The 26,719-nt window shown below is 36.1% G+C and overlaps 1 protein-coding gene across 2 annotated transcripts in view; it reads right to left on the bottom strand.

Annotated features, from left to right (window-relative positions):
• CNTN5 (contactin 5) overlaps positions 1-26,719 on the bottom strand; it is a 1,548,293-nt gene that overhangs the window by 275,835 nt on the left and 1,245,739 nt on the right. For both annotated transcript variants that reach the window (XM_020891379.2, XM_070473663.1), the window contains 2 exons: positions 22,677-22,806; positions 17,579-17,729 (listed from right to left, as the gene is read on the bottom strand). In XM_020891379.2, coding sequence (XP_020747038.2) covers positions 17,579-17,729; positions 22,677-22,806 — 281 coding nt within the window. The remainder of the gene's footprint in view (positions 1-17,578; positions 17,730-22,676; positions 22,807-26,719) is intronic.

Here is a 26,719-nt window from a genome sequence, read left to right as displayed (position 1 = left end):
TTTGATCCCTGGGTCGGGAAGATCCCCTGGAGAAGGAAATGGCAACCTACTCCATTATTCTTGCCTGGAAAATCCCAGGACAGAGGAGCTTGGCAGGGTACAGTCCATGGGGTTGCAAAGAGTCGGACCGGACTGAGCAACTTCACTTTCAAAATTACATTGTATATACTATATCTTCATTATCCATTCATCTGTAGATGGACATCTAGGTTGTCTCCATGAATGTTCCCCAATGTTTGTTTCAGATTCTGTGAATTTATATTTGCAAATATTTTGTTTAAAATTTTTGTATCTATGCATATGAGAGGGATTGGTTTGTATTTTTACTTCTGATAGTCTGTCAGTTTCACTGAGGTTGCTTTCCTTCTTTTCTATACTATGAAATGGTTGTGTAAGATTGGAATCACTGATTTTTGGTTTGGTAGAACTTTTAGGTAAAGTATCTCAGCCTGGGGTTGTGTGTGTGTTTATAGGGTGGGGAGTGGTGAAGGGTCTCAACTGTTAATATTATCATTAGTTGGTTATTTGAATTTTTCAATCTTTCTTGAGTCAGTTTGGAAAATTATGCCATATTTCTCCATTTAATATAAGTATACAACTTTGTTGACATTGAGTTATTCCTCATATTCTTACTATCTTTTCAATTCATCTGAAGAATCTGTGTTTATGTTTTCATTTTTTTCTCTTAAATTTTGTATGTTATTTAAGTTCTGAAATACAAGATATATATGTCAAAGCTACCTACTATGATTCACCTGTTTTTCATATAGAATGGTTAACTTTAATTTACACATTTTGAAGAAGTTATAAGAGATGTACAGATTTTCAATTGTTGTTAGCTTGATCAATTTAGGCTTTTTATATAATGACTAAGCACATTTTTCTTTTTTATAGTCTATCTTTATGATACTGGTGTAGATAAACAAATATATGGAGGGTCTAGTGTTTAACTGATACATTTTTTCCTACTCTGTAACTTTCAGCTTTACTATTTCCTTATGCTTTAAGCATATCTCTTATAAGCATATGATTATAAGATTTTATTTTAGCTCAATATTTTAGAATTCCTGATGTTTGGGTTTCTTTTGCTATTTTATTTCATACATATATATACACACATTATTTTCTGTTCTTTGATTGCTTAATTTTTTTCATTGTATTTATTTCAACTAGTTTGGAAAAAGCAAACTTTATTTCAACCCTCTTATACATTGTACTAGAAATTTAGACAAGCTAACTTAGCAAGGGGATTCTCAGTTGGCTCAGTTGTAAAGAATATGCCTGCCAAGGCAGAAGACACAGAAGACATGGGTTTGATCCCTGGAGTGGGAAGATCCCCTGGAGGAGGGCATGGTCACCTGATCCAGTATTCTTGCCTGGAAAATCCCATGGACAGAGGACCCCGGCAGACTACAATCCATGGAGACTCAAAAGAGTCAGACATGACTTAGTACCTGAGCAGGCAAAACTTAGCAAATTCTAAAATTAATCAATATATTCACTTGTTTTCAAATAAGTCAAACATCTTGGAACATAAATTTTGGATTTTTAATTTTTTTCTTGCTTTGTAACATTAAAAATTATTATTGTTTTATATGGCAATACAAAACAAAAATTGCAAACGTGTAGATACTTCCACTAACTATTTTTAATGTTTTGTTGTACTTTAAGTGTCTGGGTTCACTTCATGTTTGGATCAACCTTGACTAAATTCTTATGAACTCTTCAGGCTCCTTAGGTAGTATAGCTTAGGGTTTCTGACTGGTAATTACAAATCTCAGTGAAAGATTTCCTCCCTTCATTCAGAACCAAGACAAGAGACAAATGATTTTCCTTGTGATTTTCTGAGTTGGTTGATTAATATCAAGGTCAAATATTATGCTGCAGTGCTAGCCATTTGTGAGCTAGTCATATGGGGGCGTGCTCTGGACTTTGTCTTTGCCCTTGGCCCAGCAACATGTAAAAACCAAGGTCAGTAAATGCCCTTGAGGTAAAAGTAAGCGCTGGCACATGACTTTACCTCCAGATTAGGCTCAAATTTTGATGTTGGCATTTCCTCCTGACTTTCTTGTCAGTTCACTGATAAAATCAAAACATTTAAATAATATTTATTTATATGTTCTATATTTAAGTCATTGTTTTATTTCCCCCCCCTTTGGGGAAGATTGGTATAATATTTGGGATATACCTTTTCTGTTACAGAAAACTTTAATTTTAAAAACTATATAATGCAAGTAAATTTTCCAAAATATATGTGAATTGAGTCTTTCAAAGACTACTCTTTGGCTTCAAAATTAAGCATATATTCAATTTGTCTTCCCAAGTTCTCAACTTGTCCACAGCCAACCTGGGTTCCCTTTGTTATACAGCCACTTCTCACTGGCTGTCTATTTTACACATGAGAGTGTGTATATGTTCACGCTACTTTACCCATTCCTTTCACTCTCTCCTTGCCCCACTGTGTCTTCAAGTCTGTTCCCTACATCTGTGTCTCCGTTCCTTCCCTGCAATACCAGGGTTCACCACTATCATTTTTCTAGATTCTTTACATATGTCTTAATTTATGATATCAGTTTTTATTTTTCTGATTTCACTGTATATAAGGGCTCCAGGTTTATCTACCTCACTAGAAATGACTCAAATTCATTCTTTTTTATGATTTAGTCAAATTTTTACATATAATCTATTCCTTGGTCAAATAATAGTATTGACTAGCAACAGCAAAGAAGCTCAAGTTGAACAGCTCTATGAAGACCTACAAGACCTTCTAGAGCTAACACCCAAAAAAAGATGTCCTTTTTATTATAGGGGACTGGAATGCAAAAGTAGGAAGTCAAGAAACACCTGGAGTAACAGGCAAATTTGGCCTTGGGGTACAGAATGAAGCAGGGTGAAAGCTAATAGAGTTCTGCCAAGAGAACGCACTGGTCATAGCACACACCCTCTTCCAACTACACAAGAGAAGACTCTACACATAGTCATCACCAGGTCGACACCAAAGTCAAATTGATTATATTCTTTGCAGCCAAAGATGAAGAAGCTCTATACAGTCAGCAAAAACTAGACCGGGAGCTGACTGTGGCTTGGATCATGAACTCCTTATTGCCAAATTCAGACTGAAATTGAAGAAAGTGGAGAAAACCACTAGACCATTCAAGTATGACCTAAATCAAATCCCTTATGAATAGACAGTGGAAGTGGGAAATAGATTTAAGGGACTAGATCTGATAGAGTGCCTGATGAACTATGGATGGAGGTTTGTGACATTTACAAGAGACAGGAATCAAGACCATTCCCAAGAAAAAGAAATGAAAAAAGCAAAATGGCTGTCTGAGGAGGACTTACAAATAGCTGTGAAAAGAAGGGAAGCTAAAAGCAAAGGAGAAAAGGAAAGACATATCTATTTGAATACAGAGTTCCAAAGAATAGCAAGGAGAGATAAGAAAGCCTTCCTCAGCAATCAGTGCAAAGAAAGAGAGGAAAACAATAGAATGGGAAAGACTAGAGATCGCTTCAACAAAATTAGAGATACCAAGGGAACATTTCATGCAAAGATGGGTTTGATAAAGGAAAGAAATGGTATGGACTTAACAGAAGCAGAAGATATTAAGAAGAGGTGGCAAGAATACACAGAAGAACTGTACAAAAAAGATCTTCACGACCCAGATAATCACAATGGTGTGATCACTCACCTAGAGCCAGACATCCTGGAATGTGAAGTCAAGTGGGCCTTAGGAAGCATCACTACGAACAAAGCTAGAGGAGGTGATGGAATTCCAGTTGAGTTCTTTCAAATCCTGAAAGATGAAGCTATGAAAGTGCTGCACTCAATATGTCAGCAAATTTTGAAAACTCAGCAGTGGCCACAGGACTGGAAAAGGTCAGTTTTCATTCCAATCCCAAAGAAGGGCAATGTCAAAGAATGCTCAAACTACTGCACAATTGCACTCATCTCACACGCTAGTAAAGCAATGCTCAAAATTCTCCAAGCCAGACTTCAGCAATATGTGAAACATGAACTTCCAGATGTTCAAGCTGGTTTTAGAAAAGGCAGAGGAACCAGAGATCAAAATGCCAAAATCCAATGGATCATCAAAAAAGCAAGAGAGTTCCAGAAAAACATCTATTTCTGCTTTATTGACTATGCAAAAGCCTTCGACTGTGTGGATCACAATAAACTGGAAAATTCTCAAAGAGATGGGAATATCAGACCACCTGACCTGCTTCTTGAGAAACCTGTATGCAGGTCAGGAAGCAACAGTTAGAACTGGACATGGAACAATAGACTGGTTCCAAATAGGATAAGGAGTACATCAAGGCTGTATACTGTGACTCTGCTTATTTAACTTATATGCAGAGTACATCATGAGAAATGCTAGGCTGGAGGAAGCACAAGCTGGAATCAAGACTGCCGGGAGAAATATCAATAACCTGAGATATGCAGATGACACCACCCTTGTGACAGAAAGTGAAGAAGAACTAAAGATTCTCTTGATGAAAGTGAAAAAGAAGAGTGAAAATGTTGGCTTAAAGCTCAGCATTCAGAAAACTAAGATTATGGCATCTGGTCCCATCACTTCATGGCAGATAGATGAGGAAAGAGTGGAAACAGTGGTTGACTTTATTCTTCTGGGCTCCAAAATCACTGCAGATGGTGATTGCAGTCATGAAATTAAAAGATCCTTACTCCTTGGAAGGAAAGTTATGACCAACCTAGACAGCACATTAAAAAGCAGAGACATTACTTTGCCAATAAAGGTCCATCTAGTGAAGGCTATGGTTTTTCCAGTGGTCATGTATGAACATGAGTGTTGGACTATAAAGAGAGCTGAGTACCGAAGAATTGATCCTTTTGAACTGTGGTGTTGGAGAAGACTCTTGAGAGTCCCTTGGACTGCAAGGAGATCCAACCAGTCCATCCTAAATTAGATCAGTCCTGGGTGTTCATTGGAAGGACTAATATTGAAGCTGAAACTCCAATACTTTGGCCACCTCATGAGAAGAGCTGACTCATTGGAAAAGACCCTGATGCTGGGAAAGATTGAGGTCAGGAGGAGAAAGGGATGACAGAGGATGAGATGATTGTATGGCATCATCAACTCTATGGACTTGGGTTTTGTTGGACTCTGGGTGTTGGTGATGGACAGGGAGGCCTGACATGCTGCGGTTCATGGGGTCACAAAGAGTCAGACACGACTGAGCAACTGAACTGAACCTTTCACAAAAGTGTGCTGGATTCATGATTATGTTTTTTTCAAATTCTGAACTCTTTCTGAAATACAGTCTACCTCAAATCTTATTTAAGGACTATTTCAGATGCCAGTTCTTCCAAATTTTCCCTCATTTTTCATCCAGATTTAATTTTCTGCTTTTATTTTTTTAACTCTCAAAAGTTATTTTTTATAGAGTGGAATACACAAAGAAGTGGCTTGGATCCAAAAAGAACTGAAATTTCTGACTCTGTAGCTTGCTATGTGTGTGACCTATTACCCCATTTAAAATATTGAGGTTGATTATACGTCCCTTATAAGGGGCCTTATTTTGAGGATTGATATTAAGTACTGCATATATAAAAGAGCCAATTCTCAATATAATGTAGTTATTTTGTTATCTTAATAATCCTGTTAATAATACCTATGTAAAATACATTAAGAACTCTGTGTTAATATTCCTATGTTATTATTTCCCTAAAGAGCTGTATTATAATTATCTATGAGTTAATTTTATTGCTCTTTAGACAGGTACCACCTTGAGGGATGGGATTCTGTCTTATTTGTTGTGACCTGGCATAGTGTCTTACATTCAGCATATGTTGAACAAACTTTTTTTTTCACTAAAATAAATTGAATTAAATAGAACAATGTCTAGGCAATTTGGCATTAGGGAAAGAAGTGGAGCTCCTATCTACAGTTGAAAAGAGAGAAAAACAAAAGTAAATTGGTACCCTGAAACCTCTAGATACAACTAAGAACACAGTGATCAGCTTATATTTTTGTACCTATCTATCAACTATCTCATAAATTCTGTCATTTGAACAAAGAAATGCAAACATGCTAATGATATCATGTGTAGATTATCTTTAATGGAAATGATCTGCAGGTTGTTTTTTATTGTTGTCAAGATTATTGTGTCTATGCCCTAATCTGTAAACAACCCACTAATTCCCATTATGAATCAACCATAATTAAATTAGATCATGATTTATGTAAAACTGAAAGTAAATGACTTTATAACACTCAGGGGAAGCTAAAAATGTCCATCGCAAAATGCTTTTCTCTGAACATCCTAGGAATCTTCTCTTCTCTTTATTTTATATTCACTGAAGAGTCAATTTGGGGAGGTAGCAGGATCAGTCAGTGGCATATACTTAGATGCTTGAATTCTCAACTATTTTAGATGTTGTTTGTCTTAAGGACAATTGAAAGTTGTAGTCTTGGGGGGCTTTTGGAAAAGAAAATTTTTTAAGCAATTAATGATTTGTTCAAGTTGTCCCTATGTGGAGATCACAACTAGGCAACTTTTACAGCAATTTATAGTAACCAGGGTAAATTAATCATAATTAAAAGTAGAATTTATGAACTATTTGCTAAACTAGGAATTAGCTAGTGATGTAAAGCCACAAACTGGTGATGTTCCTTGCACAACTGAACCAGAATTATTTTGTTGTCACTTGCAGATTAAATTAACTGACTTTCTCAGTGATACCTCCCATGGAAAACAGGCATGTCGGGGCTTTCCTGGTGTTTCAGATCATAAAGAATCCACCTGTAATTCAAGAGACCCAGATTTGATTCCTGGGTCAGGAAGATTCCCTGGAGAAGGGAATGGCTACCCACTCCAGTATACTTGCATGAAAAATTCCATGGACAGAGGAGCTTGGAGGGTTACAGCTTATGGAGTGGCAAAGACTCAGAGACGACTGAGAGACTAACCCTTTCACACTTGGCTTGTATTTAGCAATTTTTTAAAAAGTGGAAATGAAACAAATGGATGGTGAGAATTTCTAAAAAAAAAAAAAAAAGAAGAAGAAGTAGATGACCTTTGAAGAGAAACCTTTAGATTTCTTGTGATTTTAACTTTGGGAAATATTAGGGACAAATAATTTGAAGCTTTCTTACATGCATATTTTCTGTATTTAAATGGATGTCATTAATTTGAATATTTATGATCATTGTTATATTATCTAAACATGCTATTGACAATGGAATCATTTGAAAATGTGAAAATTTCTTTTGATTTTCTATTTCCATTCAATTATTTGTCATGGTATGAGAATATTGTTACTCAATAAATTTGAATTACTGGGAGTTGAATCATTGCCAGAGGAAGATGACATTTAGAAACACTGGATATCACTTAAAACAAGGGAGATCTACAATGGGGAAAATATTAAAACATCCCAGAAGCACCACATGCTGACATGTTTAGAATTTTTTTTTTGCATACAATTTGATCAATTGGTCAATGTGTCACTGAAACCAAAGAACAAATAATATTTCTTATAACTGGACTGTCAATCAATATCTATGTAATCTGGTGGTGGGTTAGTTGCTAATTTGTGTCCAACTCTTGTGACCCCATGAACTATAGCCTGCCAGGCTCCTGTGTCCCTGGGATTCTCCAGAGAAGAATACTGCAGTTGGTTGCTATTTCCTTCTCCAAGGAATCTTGCTGACCCAGGAATCAAACCAGGGTCTTATCTCCTTCATTGCAGGCATATTCTTTACCAACTGAGCTACAAGGGAAGCCAAAGAGTGAAAGTTGCTCAGTCGCATCCGACTCTTTGAGACCCCGTGGACTATACAGTCCATGGACTTCTCCAGGCCAGAGTTCTGGAGTGGGTAGCTTTTCCCTTCTCCGGGTAATCTTCCCAACCCAGGGATAGAACACAGGTGTCCTGCATTGCAGGCAGATTCTTTACCTGCTGAGCCACAATAAGTCTAATTTATTATAAAGTAAGATGAAGAAAGAGAAAAGTAAAAGCAAGATGAAATTTTGACCATTGTGTCTCAGTTTTCAGTTTGGTTCCATGATTTTTTTTTTTTTTTTAAGGAAAATTAGATTCAAAGTTAGGTCATTATTTGGAGGATTTTCTTAATATTTGCATGTGAGTGTGTGTGTGTGAGAGAGAGGGACAGAGAAAGAAAACTGACTATGGAGTTGGTCATGCAGGTTTTGCGTATAGACATGGAAGATGAATTAGAGTGATCAGAAACATCATGGACACTGAAGGAATTCTATCACTATTCTCCATGTAGATTGAAATGCAACATCACTGCCAGACAATCTGATTGCTAAGATTATCACAGAATCATTGACAAGTACAAGACTTGATTTTATGATGGATGACCTTGAACAAGTCACTTAATCTCTTTAAATTGCAAAATTGTTATATCAGCAATGACAATATCTAAATCAGAGTGTTGTGAATTGGCACATACTATAAATTAAATTAAAAGAAGTTGAGTTAAATCATTGAAGTTTCTATTAACTACAGCTTCTTGATAATTGTGTCTGCTTGAGCATTTCCAATGATGGGAAAGCACAAGAAGAAAGTTCTTCCTCTTGAGTTAGGATTTCAAATGTTATTGAGGTTTACCAGTATGCTATAAGGAAGTAGAGGAGAGAGAAGGGAAAAGTTTGAGTAAAGTTTACAAGGTGAGAAAATAAAGAGTCTGATTTGGGGAACTGTGAGAGTCCATTGTAATTAAAGATAAAATACTTTGGAGTTTGGGTTTTCTTGTTTTTGTTTTTTGTAGAAAGAAGAAATAATGGGTAGAGATACATGGAGAGTGAAAGATAGTTGAACAGTTAATAAAGCAAGTGTAGATTCCAAACTTCATGTAGGTAGGTACACTGAACATTCTAGTCACAACTCCATCCCTGGCTTCAAGCATTATAGCATGCAGATATGTTTAAATATTAGTGTGAACCATATGAAATATTGCTTTTCATTTTTAAGTGACAAAGTAGAAATTTCATAGATTTCAACTTTATATCTATTAGATGCACTAATGAAAAAACATGAAAAATGTGGAGAACTTCAAATATACTCATGGATTATTTTTGTATTCAGTAGAATATTATCAGTAGTTTCAGCATGTAGATGACATCTTCAAAGCTGTGCTTTGAGAATATTCCTCTGGTAATGGGGAAAAGCATGGCTTTTATGGGAGAGTAGGGGGAAGTGGAAAAAAAAAAAAGAAGGAAACCCAGGAAAAATGATTAAGTGTATGCTTAAATTGGGTTGAAAATTTCATTTTCTGTTGATTGAAGTTTTGCTCAATTGGTCAGTTGATTGAAAGAATGGTAGCATAAGAGACAAATCTGTTCAAATTGGACTAAAATGAATCTCAAGGGCCAATCATATCAATTTTTCTAGAATACATCTCTAAAAGATTAGGACAAGCAATTCAAATTGTTTCCAAAACCAAGTAGAAACTCTCCTTAAAGATGTAAAAATTATAGAAGGATGGATAAGAATGTCCTTACCTTTTTATATCTCCAACTCAAATCTAAACTATTTGAATTAAATGATTAGAGATATATGCAATTTTAAGAAATTTACTCCTACAAATTTTTAATGTATACCTTAACTTTCCTTTACTAGTACATAAATTAGAAAATATTATATAATAATTACATAAAATTTGTAAAGTACAGGAAAGCACAAAATTAATATTATCTATAATCCACCTCTTAGGGGTATTCTCTGAACAATTTGGAGCATCTACTATATGCAGGCATAGACATAAAATTGCTATCTACTTATATTGTATCTATTCCTGTCAGCTATGCTTTTTTTTTTTACATTTGTTTGTTTTCACATCTTGTTCTCACATTTGTGACTATAAATTAGCTTTTATGCTTTACGGATCTCTCTGCTTCTCACACTTTTGGGCTTCCATGTTCAGAGGCCTGGCTTTGTCTACTGGTAAAATTCTTAGCTTCTCTTGCCTCCCTTCACTATTTCTATCAATGTCTGAACCCCTTCCTCAAATATTAATCTTGACACCAGTCAGCTGTCCAAGACTAAATCAAATATATTTAGGCTTCACTAGATATCTAATATCATTTGGATAGAGGCAAGATGTTTGTTGATTCCTATTTTCTCATCCTTGTGTAATTATTTCCGTTTCCAGGTAAACTGATTCCTGGAAAAAGCTAACTGCCCTATTCTTTCTAATTTCAAGAATCCACGGATTTCATTATTTTTCCTTTATAACATTATTTACTAAAATTGTTCATTTGTAAAAAACTTCAAATCTTAAAATTTATATCCTTTCCCAGCCCCTTGATGGATTCATGATACCAAAACTTATCCTGGATTGGTGTTGATGGGAGGGAGTAGGGAGAGAAAATTCTTGCCACCTTCAAGAGTAGCTTCTGTGTAGTAGAGGGATACAAGTCAATTTGTAATGAGGCCCAATTCCTGAATTTAATATGTAAGGGCATAAAGTAGAAGGTAGCAGAAGATTCCTTGTTCCCTTCATTTTTTTTATTTAGTTGTAGTTTCAAAGGTCTAGGATTGAACAGTCTTTTGATCATTTCTTAATTGAGCCTATTTTTACCTGAAGGCATAATTCTTCTAAAGGGTAAAAATGTGTTCCTCTACATTGCTTAATTTCCAATGGTCCTATGACTTTGCGTTTTTTCCTCTTCAGTGTTTTGCTAAGATTTTAAAGAGAAGGTTAATCAGGCAGACCGTTGCGCAGTTAGCTTTTAAGATCAGGAAGTCAACATCCTAACCCCACCATGAGGAGTGTAAGACCATTTCCTCCTAATCCCCTTCAGCTAGGTGGACCTCTGGAATAGCATCCCCATCCACGAGTGGCAGATAACACATTGTATATTTTAAAAAATTCACAAGTGTTACATCTTATGAAAGTAGCTATCAACCTTCTCTTCCCTAAGATTATTTTATTTCCTTCGAAAGCATAGATTTTAACTTACAAAGGAAGTCACCTAATATATTCTTGATATATGAATGTTCATTTTCTCTCATTTACAATTTCTCAGACTCTGTGGAAAAAAAGGAAAGAAAACAAGATACCCAGGGTCTATATTGTTTTATGTTCTTAATATGTAAAAGACATTGTCACAGAGGAAACAACAAAACAGCTTGTTCATTAGCAGACACAGCATGTGGATGGAAACAGAGGGGCAGAAACAAGGCCCTAATTACACCCATGAATTCCTCTTCTTCCTTAGGAAAAGAAAGAAGACTTCGTTTTCGCCTCAGTAACAATGTCCTTTAGGGCTTGTGCTAAGAATATATTTTTCCATATGTCTGTGAGTCAGTATGTGAGCCTGATCATTGTTGCCTAATAAACACAACATGAATTCCCACCAGAAGTCAACTAATGGGCACTTCAAGTGCAGTTTTCTATGCGTGTTAAATGAGGGAGTTGGAAACTTCGCTGTTCTGAAGCTCCTTTGGTGAGGAGGGGATTATTACAAAGGATTTTCAGCAAGTCTTTGCTTAGATTATAGTCCCATAAAAGAAAAAAAAAAAGCACTATAATACTGCCCCTCCATAGGATACTTTTTATATTTTGGGATACACAGTTTCCTTAGCACCCATCTGAATTATAGTCCATTTTCTCCATAAATGGTATCCACCCTACTTGGTCTAGAAATGAAAATTGGTACTTATTACAATAATTGTGAACAATTTTTAAAACATATATGACATATTTAATGCATTTCAATAACAGCTTTAATATATGCAGATGGAGAATAAACAAAAAACCTGTGCCTTTGCAAAAGCACTGTATTCTTCATTTCAGCCAAGATTGTCTTTGCCCACAAAAAATACAGGAAATGAACATAGGATAATGAAGGCTTAATATTTGTGCACTGCTGGAGTGCCTCTGGGTGATTATATTTTAACAGAAGTTAATGGCCAAGTAATGGAAATAATGAGCTGAAGTGAAAATCTAATATGTGTTTGATGAGCAGAACATTCTGAATGAAAGTACACTAGAGGAGAAAATCCCTATGGACTGTTTCATGTCTTAGTATTCCTGGAACAAATTAGTTTCAGTATGAAAATGGACATGATCGATAAAGGAACTTAAGTGGACATGTGCTGGTGATTTTTTAAAGCAGTGGAGCAAAACCTGGAGATTCCATAAAAGAAAAAAATATCCAAATATAGTTTAAAAACCTTCCTCTTTATTTCCATTACTCTTCATGTATATTCTTTACATGTATATTAACATAGCCTATTATACTGATCACAGAACAGGTAACTATTGAGCCTGCTAGTTCAAAAATTATCCTAGTAATATTGAACCAAGAGTAGGTAAGGTTGGTGAGAACGGCCACACCATAAAAAAATGCCAAGAAGTGTAGGTTTGGAGTCTGATGGATAAAGAATGCTAACATAGATTAGCAAATTTATCATATGGAAGGCACTAAAGGTTTTATAAGTGCCAGATAATCACTTAATTTAGGCACACTTCCCCTAATTATAGGAGAAAGGATAGGAAAGTGTTAAAGTTTTTCAGAACTACTGATAACAAAATTAACACCAGTATTCAAAGATTCAAAAGTTCAAATGACACCATCATCATCACCACCACCACCTCTACTGTCCACATCAGCAGCAATAGCTTCATCACAGTAACATTCATTGAGCACTTACTGAATGCCATATACCAGCCAATGTATTTTACACACAAAATTTCATTTATTTCTCAGTACCTAACAGTTACTCTTATTCTTTTAGATCCTAATTTTATAAGTAAAAAAATTAAGTGACCTGTTGAAAACTCATCATTTTCCCACTTTACACCCTGGGTTCTACTGTTACCCGCAATGTTAAACTGCTCTGTAAATTATAAATGCTACAGACTTAAAAGCAATCATCATCATTATTAGCAGTAATATGATTTACTGTTTGAGCAGCAGTTCATACTGATCATTTCCTGATATAGACAATTCATTCTTATAAAAAAAACAAATGACTATAAACAACTCACAAACTCTGACATAATCCATTTTCTTACATATTTTAGCTGTATCACTTAGCGCCAAATGAATGAAATGTTTTGTATGTAAAATCAGACAATTTACTTGTTAATCCTATTTCTTCTAAAATTCATGTCATGTCCTAGTTACTCTTTATTACATTTTAAAATTTGTGTGCATGTGTGCATGCTAAAGTATCTTCAGTCCTGTCAGTCTCTCTGTGACCCCATGGACTGTAGCTTGCCAGGTTCCTCTGTCCATGGAGATTCTCCAAGCAACAATACTGGATTGGGTTGAAATGTCCTCCTCCAGGAGATCTTCCCAACCCAGGTGTCGAACCCCTGTCTCCTATGGTTCCTGCATTACAGGCGGATTCTTTACTGCTGAGCCACCGAGGATGCTCTTTAAACTTTAGGATAATGATTTGTGTATTTCTTTAGCAAAACAGACAAATTTAAGAAAGTTTGTGTTTTGAAGAATCCTTCCCAAAACAAAACGAAACTGAATTTGGGAGCATTCTGTTAAGTAGTTAGAATAGAAAAAAGGAGTCCAAGATGGCAGTGGCTAAAAGACAAAGGAAAAAGTCCAAGAAAGTGGAACAAAAGAAAATCCATGTACTGGAGTGAGAAATTCAGGTGAAACAAACATGCCCCCTTCTTGGCTAGCCCAATTTGCATAGGGTAGGCTCAAGGCGGGGGGAGGAAACAAAAACATAAAAGGAGGAAGTCAAGAGGGGCTGCGGTCTCTCCTTTTGGGGTCAGCCTGCCCTCAAGCCTCAAGGGTGTACTATCCTTTATTTGCAGAATAAAACTGAGCTGTAACCAAGTTGTAACACTAGTCCACCGTTTCAAATCTTTGCTGCAACAAGACAGAACCAAGGAAGTTACACATGCCCACCGACAGAACCGTCAAAATGTGGCAGAATAGGGTAAGGTAATAAATTGACACTCCATTGATAAAATAAATGACTTAACCTCAAGTTGTTATAGATTTACAGTTTAGAATTACATTGAAATTAATGCTGATTCAAATTCACTGTTTTGAGTTTCTGACATACTTTCAGCTGATTTGGTTACAATTTTTTTCTGTAATTGAAATCTTTTATTACATTTTTAGGTTATTGCTCTAGACACAATCTTATGCTTTGAAAGTGATATGTTTCTCATATCTAAATGTTCCTCTTATGATATATTATTACTTTAACATCATTTTCTCAATGTAATAGTAGTCTTTATGTCCCCATATAGGAAATTTGCTGTTTTAATCCTTAATTTGGAAAGACCCCAAATAACTCTGAAGATTGTGAATGAAGGTCAGGCTATTCATTTAACTTTTTTTTTTTTCTAGGTGTAGGTTGTATGAGTGAAGGACATACTTGATGCAGATTACATGAATGGTGAACATATTTATAACAAAGTAAACAATGATTTGAACCTGTGCCCCAATGTGAAATACATATGACCCTAAATTTTCAAAGCATTAACAATTTTCTGACATCTCCCTGTTAGGGAAATTAAATAGTCTTTTTAGGCTTAAGAGAAAATGCAGAGCAGGCCTCTGACCTTGCTTCTAACCTGCCTGGGCCTGTCCTGACTGTGAGTGCCCAGACTGCCTGGTGTGAGTGCAAGACTTGCAGCACTTTAGATAAGACAGGTAAGGAATCTTGAAATTGTTGAGGCCCTGGAGAGGGCCTGGCCAACCAAGCCCTGGGTCTTAACAACATTCCAAGTTTTACATGACAAAAAACCCCACCATTAACATCAAAGCAGAGCTTCAATTTGCTCACAGGTTGATGACTGAGGGATTATAAACCCTGAACTGAAATTTAAAAAGACTCATCCAGAGAGTGGACTCACTGCCTGGGACCTTTTCCCAATTGGGACTCAGTATGTGCTGTGACGTGAGACTTCCCAGTGCTGTTTAAGTCTGGATGCGAGCAAATTCAATTTGGTGAAGTCTGTATTATTGCTCTCCTTTGCTGTTTCTGTTCCTCTTTCCTTTTGATGTTAATAAGAAAGTAAGCAGGATAGTTCTCTAATGAATAGTGGCATTATTTATTTGTATATAATGTGTGACTTATTTTGTTAGCAAATCCTTTAAATCTGAGACAAAATTGAAAACTTTTGGCAAAATACTCCCTTTCTACTTACAAATAGCTGAAGTACTTCTAACAGATACAAATGACCTAAAATATATGTAAGAAAACAAGTTGTCATATGTAATTGAGATACTCTTCTAAAGCATATAAAATATATACATTTAAACTTTTGTTTTGTGCTCATATTTTTAGAATATACAATTGTCCAAATAGCTATGTGTATTCTTATAAAGCTCTGTGGAATTCTTTCTACTGTTATTTAAATCTTAGCCTCTTATTTTAATATTTGAGCATTTATTTTTTTTTCCAATTAGATTGTATTCTTATTGAAATTTGACACTACCGAAATTACATTTTGCAAGTGTGCCTGTCAATTTTTAAGAATAAAAATGCACTATTATCTTTGATATTTGTTATGAAATTAAACCAATTTACAGATTTAAGCATATAGTTCAAGGTTACAAAATGTTAACTAATTGTGTCCAAATCTTACTTTTACTTAAATAAAAACACCTTTCAGTATTATGGCTAAATAGCATTTTCACCAGAGGTATTGAAATATGGAAACTTTGAGTGATCTTAGTTTGATGCCATTGTATTTCACTGTTAACCAAGGAGTTAGCAGTAAATAGAAAAGGGAGCAAGAAAAATGGAAAATTCACAACTATGCATTTTGACTTCTGTAAAATAAAAAATTTATTACACTCATATTTTTGTAATAGAAATTCATAATCCCATTTCTCTTTCAGTACTTTTGCTTTGACAAAGAGATGGCACCACACTTATTAAACTCAATGTGATGTTTCCAAATAGTTGATGAGGGACATTCTATGATGAACTGAAATATAAATAAGACAAGGCTCACATGTCATTTTCAAACAAAACAAACTAATGCATTTCAAATGGAATGGCACTAATATGTCATGTATATTTTGATGATATGAGAAAATTCAATACATTCAAAAAAATGATAACTAAGCAATGTAAAGTATATGTTCTTACTAGGATACTACAAATTCATTTTCTTCTGTTATAATTAAAGATTTGTGTGAGGTTTTTGTTTGTTTTTGTTTGTTTGTTTTTTCATATTTCTGAGCAACAATCATTAAAAATTCATTTCAACCATATACAATTCAACCAAATGAAACACTGATCTTACAGCTTGTAATTCATTCCCCAAGCTCACTTGCACTAAGAAAGAGCTTTTTCTTTTTTTTCCTAAACAAAATATCCATTATGTGCGAGATAAGTCACTTCAATCGTATCCAACTCTTTGTGATCCTATAGACTGTAGCCCACCAGGCCCCTCTGTCCATGGGATTCTCCAGGCAAGAATATTTGAGTGGGCTGCCATGCCCTCCTCTAGGGTGTCTTCCCAACCCAGGGATCAAACCCGCATCTCTTGCATTGCAGATGGATTCCTTACCACTGGTGCTACCTGGGAAACCCAATGTTCATGATTAATCCATATCAATTCTAGGTAGCATAGATCCTTGGGCCTGACTGTAATCCAATCATTCATAAATTATTTCATTAGAGACATGCAATTTAAAATTATATTTCTCAGACTTGAATGGGAAAAGCATATATTCCAAAGATATTTTTCAAATATTCCAAAATTACTTAAGGAATTGTTTAAATGGGCTCTAATGCTGACTTAAATTATTTTAGCTATATGCTTACTGAGACTGAAACATAAATCAAAACATAAACTCCTAATTTTTATAGATCAAATAAAAAACACAGCCTTAAACAACATATGCAACATTATTGTAACATAATGGAAGACAATATTTTATCAAATCACCATATGCAACACCAGATGATAATGACTGGTAATGCATGAGACTTTTGAATTTGTCATACACAGACTGTTGTGTAACTATGTGATTCTCTCATCATTTTTCCCCATTTGTAGTCCTATGCTCTGCTTTGGCTTTATGTATCAATGACAGACCTTTATATGGTAGAAAGTTCTCTGCACATTCCTCATTTGCATGTAGCAACTGAAATAATTCTAGAGTGTTTTTCATTAACATAATTAAAGCAATAATGCAAATTTAGCTTGACAGTATATTGTCATAAAGGGATTACCCAGGATATCAAGAATATGTTTATATTATTTTTAATACTAACATTGAAATGCAAACCCATCATCTAAAAATTATCATAGATAACTTCTGGGTCCTCAAAACTGGAGACCCAAAATGAAAACCAAAATTAACTAACTGAATGAAAGTATTTGCTTTCTTCATAATCTGGTGAAATTCCAGTTGGTGCTGAAATATCACAGAAACAAAGAAGTATGGCCATTTTGAGTTAGAACTTTTTCCTTTATAGATCACTTGATTTTTTTCTTAATCACTATGAAGACAAAACCATAGCTCAGCCAGTTCATGAAATATGTCTCATCATTATGTTAAGACTCATATACTTTGTGTGTATCATCCACAACTTCAGAAAAGCCTGATGTTAAAAGTTTGAATTATGAAATAGACTTCTAACCTTTTATTCTCTCTGACTGCTTTGTCTCCCTTCTTCCAAGAGATAGTTGGTTTTGGAGATCCTTGAGGTTTGCACTCTATGATGACTTCTTGGTCTTTGGGAATAATTATTGTTTTCTTCAGTTGATTCAGTGCAAAAGTGGGAGCTGAAGCTATAAAAAAGAAAAGGTTAATTCTACCAGAAGCAATGACAATAACTTCTAATGGATGATTCACCGAGATTGGGCAATTTTACTTTGGAATGCATTTTTAATAAAATCATAAGATACCTACACATATAAAAGGCACTAATTTGAAGTTTAATTTAATTATTGCTTCAGAGATATCTTATTGGCTGTCCTTTATTTTACCAGATTCTTACAATTGTGGGGCCTACAGCTAAGGTTGTTTCAAAGAATGAGATGCTTTAATTAAACTTTAATTGTGTAAGTTTAATGATCACCTTGGGCAAAAGGTGAAGGGGTTGAACATGTTTCTGTTTGGGGCTTCCTTTGGAAAAATGGAGGCTATCTGTGAAGAAGGCAATCCTGTGTCACCTATTTCTAATCTCTGAGCCTTGATGCATATTTTACTTAATAATGTGTATGTGTGTGTGTGTTCAGGCTCTCAGTCATGTCCAATAGTTGCAACACATAATTTTCCAGGCAAGAATACTGGAACAAGTTGCCATTTTCTACTCCAGGGGATCTTCCTGACCCAGGGATGGAACTGGGATCTCCTGCACCTCCTGCATTGTCAGGAAGCTTCTTTAGCACTGGGCCACCTGAGAAGTCCATTTAAATAGTATACAAAACTAAATGTAGAGTTTTAAGAAATACAGTTTTAAGAATTGAATAATTTAAATTTCAACTAATTGGTTGCAATTATTCACCTAGGCCTGAGCATTCATTAATATTCATTTTGTATTACTAGATTTTTATTATTAGTTTTCATTTAAACTTCCCAAGACATTCCAGTAGGTAGCTGTGGTTAACAACACTGAACTAAAGTTCAGTGCAGATCAGTCACTCAGTCATATCCAACTATTTGTGACCACCCGGACTGCAGCACGCAAAGCTTGCTGCACCACCAAATCCTGGAGCCTACTCAAACTCATGTCAAGTCCATCAGTGATGCCATCCTACCGTCTTATCCTCTGTCATCCCCTTCTCCTCCTGCCTTCAATCTTTCCCAGAATCAGGGTCTTTTCAATGAGTCAGCTCTTTCCATCAGGTGGCCAAAGTATTGGAGTTTCATCTTCAGCATCAGCCCTTCCAATGAATATTCAGGACTGATTTTCTTTAGGATGGACTGGTGGGACCTCCTTGTAGTCTAAGGGACTGTCAAGAGTCTTCTCCAACTTCACAGTTCAAAAGCATCAACTCTTTGTTGCTCAGCTGTCTTTGTATTCCGACTTTTACACCCATACACGACTACTGGAAAAACCATACCTTTGACTAGATGGACCTTTGTTGGCAAAGGAATGCCCCTGCTTTTTAATATGCTGTCTAGGTTGATCACAGCTTTTCTTCCAAGGAGCAAGTGTCTTAATTCATGGCTGCAGTCAAAGTCTCACTGTTTCCACTCTTTCCCAATCTATTTGCCATGACGTGATGGGACCAGATGCCGTTGTCTTAGTTTTCTGAATGTTGACTTTTAAGCCAAATTTGTCACTGTTCTCTTTCACTTTCATCAAGATTCTCTTTAGTTCTTCACCTTCTGTCATAAGGGTTGTGTCATCTGCATATCTGAGGTCGTTGATATTTCTCCCAGCAAACTTGATTCCAGCTTGTGCTTCTTCCAGCCCAGCACTTTGCATGATGTACTCTGCATATAAGTTAAATAAGCATGGTGACAATATACAGCCTTGATGTACTCCTTTCCTGATTTGGAACCAGTCTATTGTTCTATGTCCAGTTCTAACTGTTGCTTCTTGACCTGAACACAGAGTTCCTAGGAGTCAGGTCAGGGGTTCTGCTTATTCACATCTCTTTAAGAATTTTCCATAGTTTGCTGTGATCCAAACAGTCAACAGCTTTGCCATAGTCAATAAAGAAGAAGTAGGTATTTTTCTGGAACTCTCGTGCTTTTTCCATGATCCAACAGATGCTGGCAGTTTGATCTCTGGTTCCCCTGCCTTTATAAGCCCACCTTGAACATCTGGAATTTCATGGTTCTTGTACTGTTGAAGCCTGGCTTGGAGGATTTTGAGCATTACTTTGCTAGCATGTGAGATGAGGACAACTGAATGGTAGTTTGAGCATTCTTTGGCATTGCCCTTTTTTGGGATTGGGATGAAAACTGACTTTTCTAGCCCTGTGGCCACTGCTAAGTTTTCCAAATTTGCTGGCATATTGAGTGCAGCGCTTTCACAGCATCATCTTTTAGGATTTGAAATAGCTCACCTGTAATTCCATCACATCCACTAGTTTTGTTCATAGTGATGCTTCCTAAGGCCCACTTGACTTTGCATTTCAGGATGTCTGGCTCTAGGGGAGTGATCACACTATCATGATTATATGGATCCTGAAGATCTTTTTTGTATAGTTTTTCTGTCCTTAACTGTGCCCATCTTTCCATGAAATATTCCCTTGCTATCTCTAATTTTCTTGAAGAGACCTCTAGTCTTTCCCATTCTATTGTTTTCCTTTATTTCTTTGCATTGATCACTGAGGCAGGCTTTCTTATCTTTCCTTGCTATTCTTTGGAACTCTGCATTCAAATTGGTATATCTTTCCTTTTCTCTTTTACCTTTAGCTTCTTTTATTTTTTTTTTTGGTCAGCTATTTGTAATGCTTCCTCAGTCAACCATTTTGCCATTTTGCATTTCTTTTTCTTGGGGATGGTTTTGATCCCTGCCTCCTGTACAATGTCATGAACTCCCTCTGCGGTTCTTTAAGCACTCTGTCTATCAGATCTAATCCCTTGAATCTATTAGTCAGCTCCACTGTATAATTGTAAGGGATTTGATTTAGGTCCTACCTGAATGGTCTAGTGGTTTTCCCCTACTTTCTTCAATTTGAGTCTGAATTGGCAATAGGGAGTTCATAATCTCATCCACAGTCAGCTTCCAGTCTCATTTTTGCTGACTGTATAGAACTTCTCCATCCTTGGCTGCAAAGAATATAATCAATCTGATTTTGGTATTGACCTTCTGGTGATGACCATGTGTAGAGTCTTCTCTTGTGTCGTTGGAAGAGGGCATTTGCTATGACCAGTGCGTTCTCTTGGCAAAACTCTGTTAGCCTTTACCCTGCTTCATTCTGTACTCCAAGGTCAAATTTGCCCATTACTCCAGGTATCTGTTGACTTCTTACTTTTTCATTCCAGTCCCCTATAATGAAACAGACATCTTTTGGGGATGTTTGCTTGTTCTAGAAGGTCTTGTAGTTCTTCATCGAATTGTTCAGCTTCATCAGCATTAGTGATTGGAGTATAGACTTGGATTACTGTGATATTGAATGGTTTGCCTTAAAAACGAACAGAGATGATTCTGTCGTTTTTCAGATTGCATCCAAGTACTGCATTTCAGACTCTTTTGCTGACTATGATGGCTATTGTATTTCTTTTAAGGGAGTCTTACCCACAGTATTAGATATAATGGTCATCTGAGTTAAATTCACTCATTCCAGTCCATTTTAGTTCACTGATTCCTAAAATGCTGAACTAAAGAATATGTGAAAAAATAAATAAGCAAACAAAAAAAAGAGACACCTTTACATCTAAAAGAAAACCTGGAAAATATCTGTACAAGTTTACTGTATCTTAGACATTTATTTATGCCAATCTGAAAATCTTATGAATAGTTCATTTGTATTTTATGTTCATTGCATAGAAGTATAACATAATTATACTTAGTACATAACACATAACATTAAAAGATATCTAATATTTTAGCATAGCACATAACATTAAAAGATATCTATGCAGCACAAACAGAAAAAGGTATCAACTGAGATGAGTTAAGAAATTGAAAGAAAAATTTAGGAATTTATAGAAAGATAACATATTTGGTTGCCTACTGGGGATATATCTTATTAAAGGTAATTTTGAGAACATATTTTTGAATAAGAAAGGAACCCATTTGAGAGTGTTTCTGGATAAACTATTGATTAGGTGAGTGCTGAATCAGTTTTTTAATTCAGAAATACAGGTGTATGAGCTAACAAGAAAGTAAATATTTTTTGATTGGTTAGGACGTAAGACATTGAAACATGGACTCCTGTATCAATATTGGATGGATTTGTTATAGTGTGAGGAAATTTCAAATATAAACATTCATAATTCAAGTTGATTTACAGCATATTATATTTAACTGATATATGAAAGGTGCATTTCAGACTCCAAGATCTTGGGTGTTTCTGTGAATGTTGTGCTTTGGGTCAGTGGGAAGTACACAACACACTCAGGCCTTTGCCGACTTCTGATAAATGGTGTGTCAATGTCATCTAAGTCTCTCTCTTTGTGTTATAATTATCCCAGAAACAAAATTTAGAACATCTTGAGCGTGAGAAAAAGGAAAATCGATTCCAGTGCCCTAAAGAGGCTCAATTTGGTAGCCTGTTCCCCTGGGCTGAATTTTTCTTGTAGGAAAGTGTGAAGTAGTGCTAGTGTTCTGGGTATACTCCAGAGTGTAACCCTATGAGCTTCCTGTGTCCGGCTTTAGGGGGGCTCTCATCAACCTGTTAAGGTGGTAACATCTCTTCAACAGAGGATGCTTTCTTGGGCGTCCTGCATTGCAGGAGCCATGTACCTACTGGTAGTAAGAGCAGCTTGGGAAAACATTAAGCACTGCTATGTCGATAACCTACATTCTGATCCTCTACCCTTACGACAACTTTCCTTGAAAGTTAGCATACTTTTCTTATGTGATTTTTTTAAAGCCATAGAAAAGATATATTGTGTAAGTCTGTTAGGATTAAAACTAAAATTAAAGAAAGTAAAACTTATGGCCATATAACCTTATCTCCCAAAATTTAAAAAGTACATATCAGCAAGGCATAGTAGTTCTTTTTAAAAGATAAAATAGGTTTTTACAATCACATCATAAACCTTCAGCATAGTAAGAATTACAGCATGAGAAGAAGCCACACTTATTCATTTAGTTAGAAACGGCATACCTAAAATCTTCAGCTCAGCACTTGCATAGATGGTTCCGTATTTATTTTCAGCCAGACACTGATACATTCCAGCATCTGATTGATTCACGTTGTGGATCATCAATACTCCATTAACCATCTCAACCCTACTCTGTAATGGAATAAGAAAAATAGATATAGAAATTGAATGCTTCACACATATTTTACAGTTATTCTCTCCTAGATTTAAAAAAAAAAAAGGCCTCCAACGTTGAAACCCCGTGGACTATAGCCCTCTGACTCCTCTCCATGGAATTCTCCAGGCAAGAATACTGGAGTGTGTAGCTGTTCTCTTCAGGGGATCTTCCTGACCCAGGCACTGAACCTGAGTCTCCTGCATTGCAGGCAGATCCTTTACCATCTGAGTCACCAGGAAGCCCCCACAATTAATACAGTTGAACAGTATTTCAATTTAGGAAGACAAATTTACTGTACATTATTCTAATGTAAAATATAGCTATGTCTTGATCAGAAAAGAAATTATATCTTCTTATAGTTATTTTTATGAATTTTACTTTTGATTATATTTTAAAATAAGCAGTTTTTGTTTGGTATACTGGTCAAGCTAATGAAATACAGTCATCAGATAATGCTTTTATTGAATTTATTTTACAAATAAGAAGCTGGAGTTCAAATGTAGAAAGGATTGAGACTGCATATATGTAGGATCAAAGTTAAATACAGTCCACTAAATTCCAAGAATCTCTATTATATTGATCTGGTCAGATGCTTGTCTTTTCTCTCACTTCCCAACACAATGACATAGATTTAAATTAAAAAAAAAAAAAGCAAAAAAATGTCCTATAACTAGAATCTGTATAAAACTTTTGGTCAGAAAATGTAAATTTCATTATCAGATGAAATAATACAGAAGACAGAAAATAAAGCACATGCAAACTGAGGTAAACTGAGGCCAAGAGCACACTTTGAAAACAAATTTTAGATTTAAAATGTTGTTTGACAATTAGATATCTTATCTATTTAACATCAAGCAAATCATTCTTTTAATTTTAGTGAGCAGTGCTTTGCTTATCTGTCAACAGAGATGCCAAGTAATTTGATATTATTTTTTAAATGAACCCATTCATTCATTCGACTATTATCTGCCAGTGGAATTTACTGAGTTGGTGAGAGTAGACAATATAACCAGCACACGCCCCTTCCCAAGGTTTATGTGATATCCCAAGAAGATTAGAGAGACAGGCAATAAGCCAGCGTCCCAGGATTCCCACTCCCTCCCTGTCGGTTTTCTTTAACAGTTCTCCTGCTCTTTTTATTTGTGTCGGTCTTTTTCTGTAACTATGCTTTGGCTTTAGTGGTTTTAGAATAAGGGAATATTGGAGTTGGATGTGATTGTGGAGGTAATATGATCCAATTTTTTGATTTTACAAAAGGGCAAATCAAGGTCCAAAAAGTCAAATTACAGAAACGAGATCCTTTGATAATGGCAGAACTTGGGCAGAAACTGTGTTTGGAATTTCAATTTATACACTTCCCCTCCCTTTTGTCCACAGGTAATAAAGTAAGACAGTAGGTGTTGCGAGAGGGCATCAGAGGGCAGACACACTAAAACCACAGTCACAGAAAACTAGCCAATCTGATCACAGGACCACAGTCTTGTCTAACTCAGTGAAACTAAGCCATGCCGTGTGGGGCCACCCAAGACGGTTGGGTCATGGTGGAGAGGTCTGACAGAATGTGGTCCACTGGAGAAGGGAATGGCAAACCACTTCAGTATTCTTGCCTTGGGAACCCCATGAACAGTATGAGAAGGCAAAATGATAGGATACTGAAAGAGGAACTCCCCAGGTCAGTGGGTGCCCAGTATGCTACTGGAGATCAGTGGAGAAATAACTCCAGAAAGAATGAAGGGATGGAGCCAAGGCAAAAACAATACCCAGTTGTGGATGTGACTGGTGACAGAAGCAAGGTCTGATGCTGTAAAGAGCAATATTGCAGAGGAACCTGGAATGTTAGGTCCATGAATCAAGGCAAATTGGAAGTGGTCAAACAGGAGATGGCAAGAGTGAACATCTACACTTTAGGAATCAGTGAACCAAAATGGACTAGATGGGTGAATTTAACACAGATGACCATTAATATTTACTACTGTGGGCAAGAATCCCTTAGAAGAAATGGAGTAGCCATCATAGTCAACAAGAGAGTCAAAAATAAAGTACTTGGATGCAATCCCCAAAATGACAGAATGATGTCTGTTCGTTTCCAAGGCAAACCATTCAATATCACGATAATCCAAGTCTATGTCCCGACTAGTAATGCTGAAAAAGCTGAAGTTGAACAGTTCTATGAAGACCTACAAGACCTTTTAGAACTAACACCCCAAAAAGATGCCCTTTTCATTATGGGGTACTGGAATGCAAAAGGAGGAAGTCAACAAATACCTGGAGTGATAGGTAAATTTGGCCTTGGAGTACAGAATGAAGCAGGGCAAAACTAACAGGGTTTTGCCAAGAGAACACACTGGTCACAGTAAACACCCTTTTCCAACAACACAAGAGAAGATTCTACACATGGACATCAGATGGTCAGTACCAAAATCAGATTGATTATATTATTTGCAGCCAAAGACGGAGAAGCTCTTTCAGTCACCAAAAACAAGACCGGAACCTGACTATGGCACAGATCATGAACTCCTTATTGCCAAATTCAGACTTAAACTGAAGAAAGTAAGGATAACCACTAGACTATTCAGGTATGACCTAAATCAAATCCCTTATGACTATACAGTGGAAGCGACAAATAGATTCAAGGGATTAGATGTGATAGAGCGGTTGAAGAACTATGGATGGAGACTCATGACATTGTACAAGAGACAATGATCAAGACCATCCCCAAGAAAAATAAATACAAAAAGGCAAAATGGCTGTCTGAGGAGATTTTACAAACTGCTATGAAAAGAATAGAAACAAAAGTCAAAGGAGAAAAGAAAAGATATACCCATTTGAATGCGGAGTTCCAAAGAATGCAAGGAGAGATAAGAAAGCTTTCCTCAGTGATCAGTGCAAAGAAATAGAGAAAAACAATAGAATGGGGAAGACTGGAGATCTCTTCAAGAAACTTAGAGACACCAAGGGAACATTTCATGGAAAGATGGGCACAATAAGGGACAGAAATGGAATGGACCTAACAGAACCAGAAGATATTAAGAAGAGGTGGCAAGAATACACAGAAAAACTATACAAAAAAGATCTTCAGTACCTGTATAATCACGATGGTGTGATCACTCACCTAGAGCCAGACATCCTGAAATGCAAAGTCAAGAAGGCCTTAGGAAGCATCACTATGAACAAAGCTAGTGGATATGATGGAATTACAGGTGAGCTATTTCAAATCCTGAAAGATGATGCTGTGAAAGTGCTGCACTCAATATACCAGCAAATTTGGAAAACTCAGCAGTGGCCACAGGACTGGAAAAGGTCAGTTTCCATTCCAATCCCAAAGAAAGGCAATGCCAAAAAAAAAAAAGAAAAAAAAACAAAGAAAGAAAGGCAATGCCAAAGAATGCTCAAAATACCACACAATTGCCTTCATCTCACACAGTACCAAAATAATGCTCAAAATTCTCCAGGCCAGGCTTCAACTATATGTGAAGTGTGAACTTCAAGATGTTCAAGCTGGTTTTAGAAAAGACAGAGGGACCAGAGATCAAATTGCCAACATCTTTTGGATCATTGAAAAAGAATGAGAGTTCCAGAAAAACATCTGCTTCTGCTTTATTGACTATGCCAAAGCCTTCCATTTTGTGAATTAAAACAAACTGTGGAAAATTCTGAAAGAGATGGGAATACCAGACCACCTGACCTGCCTCCTTAGAAATCTGTAGGCAGGTCAAAAAGAAACAGAACTGGACATGGAACAACAGACTGGTTTCAAATCTGGAAGGAGTACGTCTAGGTTGTATATTGTCACATTGTTTATTTAACTTATATGATGAATATATCATGAGATTGCTAGACTGGATGAAGGACAAGCTGAAATCAAGATTGCCAGGAGAAAAATCAATA

This window comes from Odocoileus virginianus, chromosome 10, assembly GCF_023699985.2.
Source record: "Odocoileus virginianus isolate 20LAN1187 ecotype Illinois chromosome 10, Ovbor_1.2, whole genome shotgun sequence".
Lineage (NCBI taxonomy): Eukaryota > Metazoa > Chordata > Mammalia > Artiodactyla > Cervidae > Odocoileus > Odocoileus virginianus.
Note: the sequence above shows the minus strand (reverse complement) of the source record. Positions and strands in the feature narration are given on the sequence as shown.